At 37.1% G+C, this 18632-nt stretch overlaps 1 protein-coding gene across 3 annotated transcripts; it reads right to left on the minus strand.

The window, feature by feature from the left end:
• Positions 1 to 527: 527 nt before the first annotated feature.
• On the minus strand, positions 528 to 17520 carry LOC137742061 (callose synthase 3). 3 transcript variants are annotated; one of them, XM_068481805.2, is made up of 44 exons: positions 17274 to 17520; positions 17101 to 17137; positions 16700 to 16967; positions 15882 to 15982; positions 14704 to 14825; positions 14510 to 14603; positions 14218 to 14328; positions 14028 to 14144; positions 13786 to 13878; positions 12920 to 13011; positions 12425 to 12551; positions 12016 to 12153; positions 11719 to 11795; positions 11473 to 11569; positions 10808 to 10930; positions 10607 to 10724; positions 9868 to 10202; positions 9715 to 9767; positions 9544 to 9604; positions 9290 to 9371; positions 9160 to 9209; positions 8980 to 9066; positions 8272 to 8406; positions 8087 to 8181; positions 7877 to 7964; positions 7643 to 7803; positions 7376 to 7499; positions 7194 to 7291; positions 6969 to 7107; positions 6734 to 6885; positions 5579 to 5688; positions 5335 to 5460; positions 5147 to 5215; positions 4830 to 5019; positions 4595 to 4751; positions 3643 to 3762; positions 3322 to 3440; positions 3147 to 3230; positions 2797 to 2909; positions 2482 to 2711; positions 1568 to 2365; positions 1417 to 1467; positions 1118 to 1303; positions 528 to 985 (listed from the first exon to the last, which is right to left on the minus strand). In XM_068481805.2, exons 3-44 carry the CDS (start codon positions 16902 to 16904, stop codon positions 737 to 739), a joined length of 5877 nt encoding a protein of 1958 aa, XP_068337906.1. In that variant the 5' UTR covers positions 16905 to 16967; positions 17101 to 17137; positions 17274 to 17520; the 3' UTR covers positions 528 to 736. The 3 variants fall into 3 exon arrangements, with proteins under 3 accessions (XP_068337906.1, XP_068337907.1, XP_068337908.1); XM_068481806.2 differs by having other exon boundaries at positions 16700 to 16964; positions 17274 to 17512; XM_068481807.2 differs by having other exon boundaries at positions 16700 to 16917; positions 17274 to 17430.
• Between the last annotated feature and the right edge of the window lie 1112 nt (positions 17521 to 18632).

Raw genomic sequence — 18632 nt, forward strand, 5'->3', positions numbered from 1 at the left:
ATTTTTGTCAAATCATTTTGACCCATTATTTATTAAATAGAGGTTTTTTTTGTCATTTGGTCCTTAATTTTCCAAGGAAAGACTCAGGAACCATTTTTATTAATTTCAAATCTCAATAACCAAAGTGATGAGTTATGTAAATCTCAAAGACCATTTTAGTTAAAAAGACAAATTTTTTATTATTTAACTGAGGTTACTATTTTATCAAGCGCTCATTTATCGAGATTTCCATGTATGCAAGTGGTTACGATTTTCAAAATGCATTATGAAGTTATATATTTTGCACTGTGCCTAGAAGTTTAAAATTTGCGGCAATTCACGGAGTCAACTTTTTGGGACATCTAATCGTCCACTAAAATACAGAGCAAATCTGACTTGCATGTTAGCCCACATAAGGGTCTCCAGATCACATTGCTAGGGGATACGGTCTTCCATCTGCTTGATCATACCGGATTTGAACCCGAAACGTAATGGGTTAAAATGGAATACTATATCAAAAACATGCAAGGGTGCAAATAGATTGATGATTCAGCGAAGAAGTTTTTCATAAATTAGATATATGCATCTTAAGATCTGAAAACTGACGGGGTTGCAGTCAGTCAAGCGGACCTAACAAAAATGCAACCCAACACACAAATAATTACAACGCATATGAACAAGATATTGTTTAGATGAGCCTGGCAGTGGTGAGGCAATCGAAAAATTCGCTCGAATTTCGCTCTTGTTACTAGTAAGGTTACTCCTTGTTCCGGGATGAGCGATCCTTGCGTTGCCCGCCAAGAATACGAGAAATCTGCAAGCCTCTGCTGAACGCTTGGTTGAAGAGCATACGAGTCTGGAATTCAGAAACAAAAGGAAACCAGGCCAAGAATGCAACCGGGGTGAATAGAAGCAGGCCCATAACTATCTCAAAGCCGCGAGCAAGAGTCCGAACCGATGGCCATAAACCAGCCTTGTGCACGACAGGCTTGCAAGCTTGTGCAATCTGACGAGACAGGGAGCACAAAATCGCGTTAGGAAATTCAAGGACAAAGAGATGCACAAGAGCACTGTCGCTATATCGGGAGTGGATACATATACTGAATTAAATTAAGGCAAGACGGGAGCATTCACTCACCAGAAGCATTCCCCAGCCAGTTGGCATGAAAGCAAGAATGCAGACGAGGATATCCTGCAGGGTCATGTGAGGCAGCACAATCAAAGTGACCAAAATGGACACAAAAGTTATGAATATCAGTCCCTTGATCAGCCGGAACACAAGTTGGTATTTTGCGCTTAACTTTCGCCTCCCAACAGATACACTCTGCAGAGAAACATAAACAATTAAATACAATTAATGGGAATACAATTTCGTGAATCGACCTTATCTTGTGGCCTTTATGTAAATATTAATAATTATGCAAACTTGACACTCACCTTCATAACGAACAAAATGAGGACGATCACCAGCCACGAAATGCCATAGACCTGTTAACAAGTAAATACAATATAATAATAAGTTCACAATTGCCAAATCCCTAGAAGAAAAGAAAGAGGAATTGAGAGAGTGACCAGGTTAATTATTTACCAGAACACTCTTGTTGTTCTTTGCGATGTTCAAGTGATACACGAGCCCATACTGATAAACAAAGAACCGTAAGGATAACAGTATCTCAGCTACAATACCGCGTTTTCCAGAATATTGGAGATGCTCTTGTTCCTCCTCCCACCATGATTCCCAGCTTTTTTCAGGTGGAACACCTATACCCCCACGGTTGCTTATCCACTTATTCCAATCCGTCCAATCATCAACAATCTTTTGCCACTCAAAGCCAGATGGATTGAACAGAAAGGGAGCAAACAGCCAGGTGCCCACCATAAACCACATAGACACAGTGATCAAAATGTACGCAACAGCACTTCTATAAGTATGACCAAAGATCTGGTACACAACGAGTAAAATTAAGAGCTCAATGCCCTTAACGAAGTGGCTGCGGGAGTAAAGCCTATAGTTGTCAGCAAATTTGGCATGGAAAACCACAAAACCTCGGCCTGTAGATCTATATTTCGCACCACCATGAAGTAATGTCCTTCCATAATAGTGGGTCTTCGTTCCAAGTGAAAATGTGAAAAATACTGGGGCCAATTGTAATTGCATCAATACGAATTCACTTAGTGCAGTTCGGAAACCCTTCTCCAAACCAATTTCCATCAACATAGGCAACGCCATCAAAAATCCTATTTGAACAAATGATTGAGAAGCAAGGGCCACTTGCAGAGGCTTGTTGTCTCTAATTGCCCGTTCCGTGCTCATACCCTCTTCAAGTCCACTAAGAACCAGATAAAGGCGTCCATAAAGGAAGACGTACACAGTAAGCACAGTGATCTGCCAGAAAAACATACTTCCTTGTTCAGAACTTTTGACAAAATACCTAATTTTATTCTTAATTCTTAAAGACCCAAGTACATAAAAGTTGAAATTGAAACTAAAGGGCAACGTACCAGAGTACTGTAGTAGAAACCAATTGTGGTGAAATAGCAAGACATCATTCGGAAAAAGTCAAAACGGTGTCCAAGTCGGTATATATCTCGACTGAGTGTCTGCTCCCCATTTCCATTAGCTATTTTTGCTTCGAACATAGAGATCTGGTTAAGGCCCACATCTCTTCCCTTCCCAACTTGTATGTACTCGTGATGAGTTACATTGCCTTCACGGAGTGTGGAATTAAAGCCTGCATCCCATCCCATAGTTATATTATAATTGCCCACTCATAATTGTGATAACAGATGATGTTCACTCAAATGCCTCCAACTTACCGGCAAATATGTCTTCACTCAAGTTAATAACCTTGGATGCTTTACTGACACCTCCTCTGGTAAGGTGAAAGAGCCTATCAAACACATCAGGATGACCATAATGAAATCGAACCCTGGATGAGCAGAAACATTAAATTAGAAAAACTTAAGAATAGTCAAATCATAAAAAGCAGAAAAGTTAGCAAACTGAAAAGAAAAAATGAAAAAGGTAAAGAAATTAAACAAATGCAAGCACACACTCGTGCACACGCTAATAACCCAGTACTCAATATTTGGCTGCCATAAGTTTTGGTTTCAAGATTTTCATTTCCCAAAATTGAAAGTGGACATTATGAGGGAATATAACTTACTTGAGCGGATTGGCCAACAGTCTCTGACCAATAGTGACAAAACTGTTTTCCTGATTTGACATGAACCATGCTAGAGAAGAAACACTGCATAGGATCAGGAAAGAATGTTAGTGATAACTCGCAATCATCAGTTTGCAATACAGCAATACACCCTTGGTAACAACACAACACCTACCTTCCAGTGAATATATGCTCCCTAAGCCCAAGAATTGTAGGATACCTAACCCCATCATGCTTCTCGAGAAATTCTTGCAGCAAATTCCTCATTTTCAAGGCTTCTTCCATGTAGTTATCCTACAAGATGGGTCAAATTAATTAACATTGCACATTGGGATACACGCACATTGCAAAAGTATTGAACTAATATATTATCCACCAACATTTTAACTTTGTACTTCAAAAACTTGTTCAGTCCAGCCAATCATCATTGTCTAAACTTGCTACTTAGGAAAGTAAAATCCTGGATTCCAGAGTATTTTGATAACAACCACTATACCTGGTTCATATCAATTGTTTGCAATCCTTCTCCACGTGTGAAAATAATGGCATGATTTTGATTTTCTGGTTTTCCTTCACCCAAAATAGCAGGTCCTGGAAGCTTTATGCGATAAATTACCTGTGTATAGATAGATAACACTACAATTTAGCAAAGGATGTTAAAGAGTTTAAATATGATAAAACCTAAAAAGTAAATAGCATACAATTATATGTGACATGGCCTGCTTAAGGATAACAGTTCCAAAATTCAAAATACTTATGTAAATAAGGTTCAAAAAGTGGACTGACCACTTAAGAAATACAAATCTGTTCCACAATTTACGTTTAAATACGAAACAAAACTGTCACATACTAAAAAAGGTACAAATTAAGTGAACAAGGAGTCCACTTCTAAAACAAAACCAAAACATGGTATCTACAAAATTCACTCTAAAACACGAACAGCAGCTCAATAAAAGTAAAAACAGCCGGTGACCAATCTGATAAAATAATAGAAAAGAACAGCCTAAATTCCAAATCAACAGACGCCCATAAATAAGAAATAGAAGCCTTTTTCACAAGTATACCACCTCCTCACCCTTCACAAGCTACAAATCTTAATCATTATTTACCTTAAGGCAATTGCCCTTGTAAATAATACATCTTGCCAATGTTCACAATAAATGTGAGAACAAAAATGAATTAATCTACCTTTGAGACGGATACATAACCATAATCTGTTTATGACACTATAACTTATTTGCCTCACAGACTAGCAATGTCACAAACATATACAGAAATCAGGATTCTAAGCCAGGTGGTATCCTAATTTTGTTAACACACAGGTTTGATTATCAGTATGGCCATTGAGGATCAAACATTCAACAAAACATGTCTTACAATACAATATAATTCATAAACACATTTCACTTTCATAGACTAAAATTCACAAGTGTAGATTATAGCATTACTTGATCCAGATTTTGAACGGGCTCTGAAGAATCAATTGACTTAGGCAGAGCAGCCTTGACTAAAGTAGAGTAATAAACTTTTTGGTTGATCTTCTTGGAACTATCTTTGCTAGGTTCCTCAACCTCATCAATATATGCCACACGTAGTGATGGATATCTGTTGCACAACAATAACACCACCAATTAAAAGTTATGACAATCAGAAAATACCACTAGAATCCTATCTGAAACATACGTTGTCATAAGCCTCAGAATGTCTTGCGCACGAGCATCACCAGATCGCTTGTGTATCCCATATAGTTGGCATGATACCACATATGTGAATTTCAAATCAGCTACTGCTTGACATTGCGCCCACAGTGACCTTCCTTCCTTTGATTGATCTTCAGCATTCAATTCTATGGCCTTATAGCCTTCCATTAAATCTGGAAGGTGATATTAAGCCATGTGTACAAAGCAAACAATACTTTCTTAGTTTTCTTTATATCTCACTTCAAAAGAAGTGTGAACATTAGGAAATTTATTTAAAATAAAAGATATAAAATTAGGTACCTTCATCTTGGGCCATATCTAGAAAAGACTGAAGCTCCAAAGCTTTTCGGTAGTACATCATTCCCCTTACTATCATCAGTTATGAAATTTAGTAAATACCAGAGTCGAACAATGTCCATAAAAAATATATTGCCATCATTATGCTTTGAAAACGCGTCTAAAATATCAGCACATAGGTGGAGAGATACCAGTACGAGTCAAAGTTTGCCCTCTATATGATGCCCAAAGGCGAAGATCTTCTTCCAATTCGTCTGATCCTTTAAGCTCCTCTTCACTGGTGCAATTCACACGCTCAAGAAAGTTGTTCCACTCATCTGTTTGCCAACATAGAATCAGTAGAGGACAAAGTACTATAGGAGATACAAATACATTAGCTTGAAATATCAGAGAGTACCAAAATAAACCTGGGAAATTTTATTAACCAAAACAAACCTGGGAAAATTTTTTGCAAGTAGAAGAGAATTGAAACCCCATCTTCATTTGGCACTTCCAAGTCACGCAGCGAAAAGAGAACCTCCTCGGTGTAGTAAGGAGTTAAAACACTACAAGAAAAATTATTACTTTAGAAGGCAGTACAACCAAAGGAGAGTAACTATTATATGGCACACAAACACTTAAGAATATATGAAGTCCTGCACACCATCTAATTTGCAAGGTTTCAGCAAGTTTCTTAGTTTACGGAAACCTTTCGTATAAAACTTCTGACCAATCATGTATCCTCCTTAGAGCTCAGCTCGCAGAGATGACTTTACCATAGTCCTAATCTTCTAAATTCTCAAGACTCAATGTCCCCTCCCCCCCCCCCCTTTTTTTTTTTCATTTTTACAATGTCCTAAAAGTACAAACCAGATTACGTCATTGTAAATTTCGCAAAAAGTGTTGGTTCCGAGCAATGTTTTAAAAAATTAGCCTCGGGCCGCACCTTGGGCGCCTTTGAGGCTGGGCGCTAAGGCTAACGCCTCTGTTTTGCTGGAGTGGGCGAAAGGCTTCGCCGGAGCTGCCTAGGCACATCTCAGGGTTTTTTATTTTTTTTCCAAACTCCCAATCCCAAATTTTGGGTAGGGTTTTAACTGCTTCATACCACTTCCTTGCACTATCGTCTGTCTGCCTTTTTCTTCTGATTTTTATTTTTTTATATAATGGATGTGTGTGCTGTCTGCATGCATTGTTAAATGTGTGCTCATTGTGCTTTTCATCCTCTATTTTATATATATATATATATAATATGTATATATATGTGTATATATATTTATAATATATATGTGTGCTCAGGGTGATTATTGATTAATAATCTTTTTTTTTTTTAATATAATATATGTGTACGCTCAGTGTATATATTAAAAAATTTGGGTCCCATGAGGCGAAGGCCTGGCTATCCCTCAAACGTCTTGCCCACGCCTCACACTTTTAATACATTGGTTCCGAGGGACGGGGGAGGGCTAGGTTAGCCGAAAGATGGTTATTGGTTCAAGGACGCTAGGTGCCCCTGATTTTTCAGGGTAAGAAGGGGTAGAGAAAATGACTCGAGCCAGTTTATAAATGAAATTTCAAAAATAAATAAAAGACGAATGAGGCAAGATAACTTACGAGAAAGAGAGCATATTGCGAACTTTTGGTGCTGGAGGCATGTTCATAAACAATGAATTTGAGAAAAAAGAAATCCGCCTTCTAGCTTCTAAGTTGGACGGTACATCCATGGCAGACTCCTTTGTTGTAAGCAAAAGATCTAGACGTTTAATCTGCCAAAGAAAAGGTAATTAATGAGGATTATAGGACATATTGAAGATTAAAATTTGTAATTATATCTCTACCAATGACACACCTTCTCCCTCCAAGCCTCTGTTACTTGTGGAATAGGAAACCTGATAGCCCCAGAAGACGCAAACAACTGATACTGTTGAGGTTGATCAAGGGGCATCATCCCTTCATGGCCAAACACACCATGGCTTGAATCTACCAAACTACACAACAAAAATGACATCGTCTTAAGTAACGCTTGTATATGTAAATAATAAATTATTAGGCAATCACATCAACGGTGTGATACCTGGACATATGGTCCTCCATTATGTCTCTTGTAACTACCTCCAGCATGTCCTGGAACAGAATCACAACTTGATCCCTTTCATCCTTATTATTGTCCATCTGCAAAAATCAAGCAAACTTGGTTATGATCATTCATCAAACTGGCTGAGAAAATCACATGCTAAACCAAATCTAAAATCTTACCAGATGTTTGATGAGCTTAACGAAATAGCCATAGAGACTAGGAAGAGCACTCATATTGTATTCGACCATCAGGTCACCCGCTGCTATGTGCTTGTCAACATCAGAAAATATATCATCTATAACCCTGAACCCCAATTAATTTAGCTTAGCAAGTGGTATACAAAAAATTAATTCTCACTAATTGAAAACTGTGGCACAAATCTTAGATGAAGTTTTATTTTCTCCAATGTTATAATGGAATGCTTCTTACAATAAACAAAAACCTACTCTTTCTCACGTTCTCCCTGAACCAGGAACTTAATTATGTTCCTAACTGAAGCATAGCATTCCGAAACAGCACAAGACATGTAATTGTCAGCCTCAATCCTCTTTTTCAACTCTTTATCCTTGCCATTGCTGTCCTTGGCCATGTCTAATGCTATCGGGATCTGATGAGCAACACACAATCATTATGTGCATATAGGGGTTCAAAACTTCCCAAAAATGTATGCTAAAATTAACCTTGCTAGCAAGCAAAAATGGAGGCCACTGCGTAAGGGAGCCTAAATCACGATCAGCCCAATAAGGAACAAGCAAAAGGTTCATTTCCCTGAGAATTAAAAAACCTTAGCGCACAACCAAAAGAAAGAACACTATGGAAAGAACCTGGAAAAGAAGCAGCAACATAGCATTGAACTACTGCAAATAAAAATATATCCATTGCCAGATCACCTATTGCTTATAAGATCCTCCTCTCGGAAACTACTTATTATCTTGTTCCATAATTGAGCAAATCTTGCTGCCCCTTTCTCTTTGTTGACTTCAACCTGGAAGAATTGAAGCATTAATAAATTAATACAACTAATGGAAGGGGAAAATAACAGTTACAAGTTTTACACGGAGAAAACAAAGTTAACCTGAACAAAGGTGCGAAACAAAGTAGCCTTCAGTCCTTTCTTCTTTGGTTCACTCTTTTCCGCCGGAATCAAACAGGCATTAAAAGCACCAGGAAGTGATTGAAAACGAGATCTCAGCATTCCTAATGTTCGAATCTGCAACCAATTTGAGAATAAGCACTAATATTGTACAAAGTCACTACAAACATAATTTTTTTATACAGATCTAAGAAAAAATTGAGAAGAATTAGTTCAAAAATCATAAAGAATAATATTAAATGCAGCAGTGAGTTGTCATGTTTAAGCCCCTGGAAAGAATATAAATACGGGGATATAGGTATAGCAAAAGAAAGAGCTACAAATTATACATATATCCCATTTAAATGTGAAAGGTGAAATGTAAATTCTACTCTTCAGAACTTCGTGAAGTCCTTGTGAAATTTAAATTCTACTCTTCAGAACTTCATTAAGTCTTAAATGAAGTCTTACTTGCAGTTTGTATAGACAAACCATCAGAACTGCAAATCATGTAAGACTTCAGAACTTCATGCAGTTTGTATAGACATTGAATACCTCAACAACACTTGCAACAGGAAAAAAAAAAAGGGGGGGGGGGGGGGGGGGGGGCCGGAGTGGTTCGTTTGATCAGTAATAAACATATGAAGCTTAAAAATGAGCTAATTTGAAAAAGTAGAATTAAAGAGCTATTTTGATCAATAATTCACCAACCTCTCCAAGGCGACGGAATGCACCATAAATTCCTCCAAATATTGTGGAGAAAATGGCGTACCAAATCTGGGTATCCATAAAATAGACCTGAAAAGATTTGAGCATAAGAAAGAAAGAATCTACAATATACTGGACCGGATGACAAGCAAACAATAGCTATGAAAACAACATAAACCATACAAGGATAATTGGAGCCCAGAGTGCAATCACAACACCGATATTGTTCTTTGCTGCAAGGAAAATAAATACATGATAAACATGTTGTGGAACAAGATAACATTAAACACAAAGAAGGCATTTGATACATTACCACGGGGAAAAAACTCGTGCCACTGAAAATTGGTTATACGTACACTCATGATGGCCTTTGTTGGACCAACTAAAGGTTTTATCTGGAAAGTAACAGAATAATTAGAATAAAGAAATGGACTGAACAGAAGCATTGGGCTACGTTTTATACCCACCCAGTTTTCCCATTCCACCATTTATTGTTTTGATGATTCGTGTACTAACATATAACACGTAAGAGAAACAAGAAAAGTCCAATGTGGTTAAGGGAGACACCTCTATATAGTAACTGAAAGCCAGCTTGGTAATTATAAGAAGAACCCAAAACATTGTGTACCTGAAAAGTTTCAACAGATAGAAACAAAGGTTATACATAGAAGAGAATGATAACAGATAAGAAACAATCCCATATATCTTCTTTTTCTCTTTGGACTAATGGATTCTTACTTGAAAAGGGAAAATGTGCTCTCATGCATTCCCCTCCCAACATAAAGTCGAGGCTACAGACAAATAATAATAAATTCAGGCTATTCAGCGCATGTTAGGTGATTAAAATAAATGCAAAATATGTATACAAATATCAGAACCTGTTTCACTTACCTGTGACCACCACATCATAAACATCACGATCTTATAATTTGATCTCTCAAGGAATCTACGAATAAATGGGAACAGAAACAGCACCGCAGCCAGCATGTTTGGTGACAAGTAGATAACAACAGCCAAGATAAACAAGGTTGGTTGATGTCCATCGTTGCCAAACCAACTTTTGATAGTTTGAGCAAACGCAGGAGGGTTTTTCCAACTATATGCATATGTAATCGGTAGAATTACCACCCACATAGCAGCTGTAATGACCTTCAAAATGTATCTCAACTTAACATGGAATGACATACTCCGCCTACCCTTCCAGCTAAGAATTACATCCACAAAAGCTGCACAAGCCAAGAAAAACAAGCAATCATTATTTAACAAATTCAACTTCGTACAATGAACAGTGAATTTCTAGATAGCAACATTAGATCTATTTACACCCATGTTGAGAATGAATCCCACATTAATAGGAGGAATGGACCTTGCATGGGCTTATACGTAAGTTAGGCTTCTTCCCATATTGCCAATTGGTTTTATGGTGGAACATTAGACTTCTTGATTAACAAAGAGAGTGGTGGGATTCAAAAACAAGGACAAGAAACTATCAAATTCTAATTCTAATTGAACATAGTAAAATCTCACATAGGTATTACATAAAAGGGAAGCAGTAGCATACTGAGGCCTAGAAAACAGAGAAAACAATAATGAACTTGCAGCTACAAACACCTATAACAAATTTAATTACCTTGCCCAAGCTTCAATACTGCAGCAGTTATGAAGACAGACAATGCTTTCGTGAATACTTCACCATCAAATAATGCAGTAGGTTGCCCCGAGCCATTCCAAGCAACAATTATCATAACCTTATAAAAACAAAAGTCAATTTCAGCAGTGCCATAGAATTAAGTACAGCTCACAGAAGATTAGATGGAAGGAAAGACAGAACCTGTAAACATAGAATAAAGAAGCTCCACATGCGGTCAAAGCTTCTAAAAATATGCCAAAATGACCGTATCTCAACGAAATTAACCTTCCCCACCCATCGATCTCCACTAGCTGGCTTTTTATCCTGAATATTATATCAAGCAAAGTTATGCATCGGGTGAGAAAAGCCTTTCTCAAATTGAACAGCAGTTGTATCACCAGCAGAACAAAAATATGATTTTTTTTTCACATATGATCATCACTCTTATCAAGAATACCGTCTAAACAAATTTCCAAATACGGTCTATTAAATAACAATCTTATCAATCTCAGTCATGATCTCAACTGTTACGGTCAGCCACATGGATGCCCATCTATCACCAACAGGCAACAGAGAAATTAAAAGCAGTTTAGAAACTCACTTAACACTTAACTGTATCAATACTGTCAGTTGCTGATTTTAATTTTTCCATTCTATGTTTTTTTTTTTTGAGAAGAAATTTTTCCGTTCTATGTATTAGAATGGCAGTTCCATTCAATCGGAACTAACTTCAAATTAAACTTCCACAAAAGAAAATTGTAAATTCCCAAAAATATAGATTCTCTTTTGATTTCGACTTAGAAAGGGCTAGAATAGCCTCATGGAAAGGGAAAGCAAGAAGAAAGAGTAAAACAAACATGACCTACCTCATTACTTATATCACAATGACGCTGATCAATAGGCATGCAAAAGAAATCAGCACCTGCACGCATCGGCCAGCCTAACCGGAAACAATCCACCGACCTACAGTTTAACAAAGAGCATAAGAACTAGAGATATACAAATGAATGGGAGGGGGGAGGCAAAAGGAGAGAAAGAGAGAAAGGGGGAGAGAAAGGGAGAGAGAAAGGGGGAGAGAGAGAGAGAGAGACAGAGAAATTATATGTTTGTACCAGAAGTATTCATTTAAATCATCATAATTTCTCCACTGGGAATGCTTTGATTTCCCTCGTTTACTCCTTTCAGCCTCCTGTCGAGAAAAACCACAGAAACATGATGAGATATAAGCAATATGCAACACTAAAAATTCATCTTTTAGTTTAGAAGGACACCCTAAAACATGATGCTCTCTCCACCTGCCCATGCAGGATTTAAGAAAGACAAGGATGTAAGCCATTGTTTAGGACTGAGGTACCACTCTTAAACTTACTTAAGTTTAAAAAAAAAATACGTAAAAATAAAATAAATACCTTTGCGATCACTAAATAAATAGGAGTCACAACTTTTCTCAAGAAAGCCTCTTCTTCGCCTCCATAGGCAGGCTTCACATTCTCTCCCGTCATTGGACTGACATTCCCAGCGAGCATACCATACAATTCAAATGCCATCTACAGAAACAAATGAAACAAATAAACATCCATTCCTGTGCACTGGAGTGAAAAATTCTGTGAGCCTATGAAAGCATATCCACAAAAAATAGTATAGCATGCTATTACAACTTGAATGCTATCAATCAATTTTTTTTTGGTTGATAAAGAGACAATTTTCACATAAAAATATTAACAACCATACAACCCTACAAATACAACTATTGGTAATGAAAAAAATGCCACAGAGTTGTCGCACTTGTAATGAACAAAAGACTACAACTGAACATACGTGGTGATAGATATAGCAAAGGCACTCTGGCATGAATCTCAAATTTGCAGCTTCTCCCCATATCAGAAGATATAGACCCATGTATAGTAGTTTGCGCTGTTGCACCTCTTGCTGTATTGTTGGTAACCTGAAAAAAAAAAGAACCAAAATAACATCAAATTAAATAAAGTGAATTTCTTGGGGCAGGGGAAGTGATAGAAGCAGAATATACACGCTCCCATTCACATTAAAGTTTAAGACACCGACACGAAATTTCCTAATTTTTTAAATGATAACCCATTTCTGTGTCAATCACCACACATAAAATAGAGCAGCACCACTTTATTTGTGACTTGTATCAGTTGTACCCCCTGAACACACACACCCAACCAGCAACATGCCCACACAACTATACTGTGGAGTATAGGCAGTCCTATTTGAATTCCAGGTTACATGCTCAATGAGATAACTAAGCAACTATTATCAGTCAACTGACATTCGTATAAGACATCTCACCAAAGGCTACTTTTCCGGCCCAAATACTTGCACCATTTTTTGTAGTTCTTGAAAACCTTCTTCATCACTTCTGTCAATGCACGGTCATCCAACTAACAAGAAAAAGCACAAAATTATGACACAAACAAGGAAGAAAAGATCTCTGCTAATTCCAAGAAAGCACAACTTAAAAGTTTTACCTGCAGCTCTTCTCAGATTTAGACAGAGGATACATTAATATACTGTAATTTCACAAATTAGTTATCTCATATGTCAAACAAATTCTGTTTCAATCAAGCTGTGAATTGTCTCTCTGTGAGGCTTAGTAACACTAAAAATGAACGAAATGTTCGCATTCCCCACCCCATTCAGAAGATAGAAGATACTAAACATTTCCCACCAAAATTTAGTTATGACATATCTCTAAGATAAAATGGTTCAGAAAGCCACCAGTTTTTTCCTTTAAGAAGAAAGTCCCCCTTATTTAAGTGCAACAACATTAGTGCAAGAATCGTGGCATTCTAAAATAAGCTTTTGAGAGTTTCATCAGTCAAACCACCAACGTTTCTGAGAAGCACCACCTCCCCAATTTAAGAAAGGTGGGTACCTCATAGATTTGCACCCAAAACTTTTATTTTTTATTTCTCTAGTTGAGCAAAAAAATAATACTCTTGGTTATACTGTGGACCACTGGCAACACTCATCGGGACTCTCAAAATAGTTCATTGAAGGAAACTCGGTGGTAGCATTGTCGGCAATGAGGTGAACATAGCCTCACATTGTTTTGGGAAAATGTGAAACGGCAAAACTGATTTACAAATTTTACGCTAACACATATGCTAGCTAATATTCATGTCATCCACCAAACATCCATGCCAGATACATACCTTGGGTTGTTGATCAGGCTTTGGAAACTGCCTTATATGCACATTTGCAAGCAATAGTATCAGATGCTCCCGTTGATTTGCCACATTATCCTTCTGAAAATTGATTAGGATAGTCAATAAACATTGGTTACAAAAAATAAAAAATGCATTGCGCTCCAACTGAAGAAGAATTGCATTAATAAATACAGCCACAAGGGACTTAGCTAAACTCTCGAAGTGCATAAGCTGTCTGATTACGTTACCTGAAACCCAAACATTGACTGAAGCCAATCCAGAACGTCTTCTTCATTTTTCTTTTTGTATTCCTTTGGCCAAGGAAGACCCCTGGTGTTACGAAGGGCAAAAACAGCAGCTTGTACCTGCAAACAACATACCATTTGAGTAAATTTGAAAACGGAGCTAGACAAACAAATAAGAATAATAAGAATAGACCTCTGGATATTTCATAATTGCTTGATTTGCACTATCAGGATCAAGTGGAAGGATATTGTAAGGGACCAAGAGCTGTGTCTTTTCTGCAACTTTATGATGAGCTTCCAAAATCTGCAAGTGTCAAACATGAGTCCATTGTCAAAGAACACTCAAACACACAGGAAACTAGTACAGTACAAGAGCGGCTAAATCTTGACATTGCAAAAATAATCACCATCACATAAAGTGCTGAGGGAAAGGGGGAAAAGAAAAGCTTTACATATCAGAAATGGGAAGAGTAACAGAGTTGTACCTCACGATCAACTTCCATAGATTGTGTCATATTAACAGCCTTTAAAACCTCAAAGAGAACATTGGCAGTCTGGTATGCCTTGGTAAGTTGTGCACTTCATAGAAGGAAAACCCACTATCAGACAAAGGAACAATAGGAGCAATTATACTAAGCACTCCACCTAACAAGGCCAATAATCTGCCAATGAAACCCACCGGTCAGCTTTATGAGTATTTGACAAAGCTTGAATATATTTTTTGTAGTAATGATGGTAGAAGCTCTGCATTTCACGTGCATCACTTTTTTTAACCCTTCCCATGAGTGTTGGATCATTCTCCTGAAAAATAGAGAAAACTTTGCTTAGAGAACAGTTAACACTAACCAGAACAACTAACTTAGATAAGGTTTTTAAGATCCCATGTTAATCTCATTAGGGAGGATATCAACATTGCAGAAAAGCAACTTTTGCTTCTAGTTTTGGGTGGAGTGGTTCATGGATTTAACAACTTGGTCATAGAACAGACTCACTTTTCTCAAACCAAGATTTTTCTGGCATTGTATGTGTGTGTGGTTATTGAACAGTAGAACTCAGATAAACACAAAACACCATCACAGTCCATGGTTAGTTACCTAAAAAACATAGAGAAGTTCAAGTCCGTATGAAATTTTACGTAATATTGACATAAATTCATTAGTACATTTCACGTTACGCTTTATGGTTCTTTGACATGAAACCATACTGTGCTCCACTGAAAATTTTCTTAGGGGCCTTACATGTTCCAGGCCGGAACTTGTTATATAAAAATAAAGAAACCAATTTGACTTGAAAACAGAAAATAAGTTTATTTCCACAGAGCCTAAGATAAAGAATTTCCCCCTATGAATAAGGCTTCGCAAATTTTCCACTAAGGCCAAGATGGCAGTTTAATTTGTCAGCTTGAGAACTTTAAAAAGCTAGTCACCCAGAAAACTGTATTAAGCAAGCATTCAAAGTTGGCTAAATATGACTAGAAATCAATAACTTGCTTATTGGATCTGTAAGACATAGTTTTTCTAAATTTCATCCCAAAATCATAATAGCCCAATATACATCATTTTGCTTTCCTTTCTTCCCTTTGTTAGAAAAAAATAAATTCAGTAGAAGACATCTAAAGTTGGCTACAAAGAACTGATGATTCGTACAACGAAACCAATTTCTAAAGAACAGTGTACAAAAATGAGGAAGAGCTTGTTTATGAGCTTTTGTACTGAGATATGAAAAACTTTATGCACAAGGCTACAAAATAACTGATACTTATACAAAGGAACAAATTTGTTAAGGTCTTAAGCATTATAGCTAGAAAAATATACAATTATGAGCTTTAATCGAAGATTACTAAATAATACAGCATACCCTTTCAAGACGTTGAAGAAGGGCAGTTTTAAACTGACGAACGCCACGTCCACTAGAAGTAGGATCCAGCCTATGAGCCTTCTCGAAGGCATAAAATCGACCTACAACAACATCCAGCACGAAATTATATCTCATATGGCCAACAAAATAAAGTGGATATCATAACAAACTGATTTAAGAAATTTAGATGAAATGACAAGTGAGAACAAGACCCGGAACATTTAAATGAAAGAAACAAGATTGTCTTAGTGGAATAATTTAAAGGTGGTGTATATCGAGAAAGAACCACGATATTATCAATTTATCAGTGAGCCCTTGTTTCTCAGACCGATTTCCAATTGCCACAACGGGTGTAAGAAAAGGCGAGTTACTATAAATCCTTTCCTTTAGTGAGACAATGAACCACATATCAGACAACATAACTCAACTCATGCCCGTATAACATGCAAAGAAAGAATTTCTGAAAAATATAACAGACTTCTAACATAAGTAGACAAACTCCAAATCATCAATACATGGATGAATCCTTCTATTCGAAAATATTAGATGGGAAAAACACAGAAGTAACCGCATGTACATGTGCAATTAAACCGAGCACAAAATGCATACATGAGCAAGCGAAAACATAACGCCAGTTTCTTTGACATAGGTACCAAGTACCAACTGCATACAAAAATTCGAATAATCTCCGAAATGCATATAAAGAAACAGACCCAGATGCAAATAAATTCTTAATGCTCATTAATTCAATGCAATTCCAAACAAGCAACTCACTAACAAACACTTGCAAGTAAAAAGTTACCGCCGTGAAAACTTACAGAGATAAGCAACTCTAGGATTGTTGGTTTCGACTTCATTGGCAACACGAAGAATGGGGGCGATTTCGACAAGGGACGATGGCACGATCTCACTGTCGAAAGCCGTCTCCCCGAGGTTCCCGGCCGTCTGTGTTCGAGTTATCCGCCTCTGCAGTGGCTGCTGAGGTGGCTGATCCGAACCACCCCCTCTCGACGACGACGCCATTCTCCTTCACTTCCTATCAAAACCTCAGAGCTCAATCACACTACTGGTTCTTCCTATTTCCTACTAAAAACACAAAATTTCAATAAAAAAAAATATCCAAAAGCAATAATAAATCAAATTTTGAACTAAAAATAGAAAAATAAAGCTTAAAACTCGAATAAATTAATAAATAAATAAAAAAAGAGAAAGCGATTACCGGCGGAGCAGAGAAGCTAAGCTTTGAAATCCGGCATCTGAAACATGCGAGAGAGAGAGAGAGAGAGAGAGAGAGATTAAATGCTAATAATTATTTTAAAAATTTGAAAAAAACTAAGGAAAAAAAGGGAGAATGTGAGTGGAAACACAATGTGGGAAAGAAGAGAGCTTTACAGAAGCAGCAGAAAGACGAGTGCTTTACAGTGAGGGTTTCCAGCGGAGGAGAAACCCTAGGAGAGAGAAACGGCAAAGCAGAGAGAGAGAGAGAGAGAGGCGCGGGGTGCCTGCAAGTTTAAGCTATAAACGAAGGGAAAGCATAAGGTTAGACGACAGTAGTAGTGATACTCTCCCACTGCTGCTGTAGTGCTCTAATCCTAGAGAGGAGAGAGAAAATTTCCCTACTTTTTCCACTTGTGGGCCCAAATGCATGGCCCTTGCGTCGTGCCATCTTGTAGGTTCAGAATTACCGCTATACCCTTGGATATTTACTCCTCTGCGCTTCTTCGGGGGGTCAAATTTGTAATCCAGTAAAATAGCAGCCCTTTCAAAACCTGAACAGATAATATTGATCATCCGTTCAGATTTTACTCTAGTGTTTTTCTGCCTTATCAAATCACATTAAATAAGAGTCATTGACTTAGTTTAGTAATATTTTTTTTCACTTGAAAGTAAGAGTTTTTAAGTTTGATTCTCGTAGATGATAAATTTAATACCAAATTAAGTTACATATTATGCAATTTAACCGAATTTTCTAACTTTTAATGTAAAAATATGAATGTGTTTGAAAAGAAAAAAAATTCATACCAAATAGGAAAGGCGTAAGGTCAATTAGGACTTTTTGACACAGTCAAATTGTAATGGGATATGAGATGAAATGTCGGTATGTTTTTTGTCTCTAGTGCCGAATTTAGCAGCGCGGGACCGCACCAGCGACCGTGACTGACAAATGACACGATCTGCGAGGGGATGGAGACCGTTCTCCACAGCGGACCCGGAACGACCAATGAGCGATTGAACTTACTCAGCAAGTTTGAAAAGCGGTGGAAAAAGAAAAAAAGTATTAATTATTTGACCTCAAAATATTAAAGAAAAGAAAATTATTATTCTGTGTTTAATTAGGAAAATAAATACACTTTTTGGTATGGTCCACGTCACATGGATAACGAAATATATATAAGTAGTACGATGTGGGAGTAGGAATCGAATCCTCTTCGGATTCAAAAAAATTGAACCCAATAATCAAATAATCTAGACTATTGAAATTTAATTCAACAGTTATAATTATTATAACTTTTAGAGACTTTTATTTGTAACAGTTAGATCAAACTTAAATGGTCTGAATCATTTGATGAGTGATTAGTTCCTTTAAGTTCAGAAGGGATCCAGTTCTGTGAGAGTAGATCCTTTCCTGATTTACACATTCGGAGTCTAGGATCAAATAATTCTACTCCTTAAAATTTAATCATGATGTCAAAATTATTACTGTTTTTGAAAATTACAATAATTTTTTGCCACAGATCAAATTTTAAAGAT

This window comes from Pyrus communis, chromosome 11, assembly GCF_041283825.1.
Source record: "Pyrus communis isolate YQ-2024b chromosome 11, ASM4128382v1, whole genome shotgun sequence".
Taxonomy (NCBI): domain Eukaryota; kingdom Viridiplantae; phylum Streptophyta; class Magnoliopsida; order Rosales; family Rosaceae; genus Pyrus; species Pyrus communis.

Bases quoted from the DNA above. Each gene is read 5' to 3' on its own strand.
- LOC137742061 (XM_068481805.2), bottom strand. From the start codon at position 16,904: ATGGCGTCGTCGTCGAGAGGGGGTGGTTCGGATCAGCCACCTCAGCAG. The intron at 5,216-5,334 runs GTATCTCTCCAC...AACTGATGATAG, and splicing joins GCAAACTTTGACTCGTACTG to TAAGGGGAATGATGTACTAC. The intron at 4,752-4,829 runs GTATGTTTCAGA...GTTGTGCAACAG, and splicing joins ATTCTGAGGCTTATGACAAC to ATATCCATCACTACGTGTGG.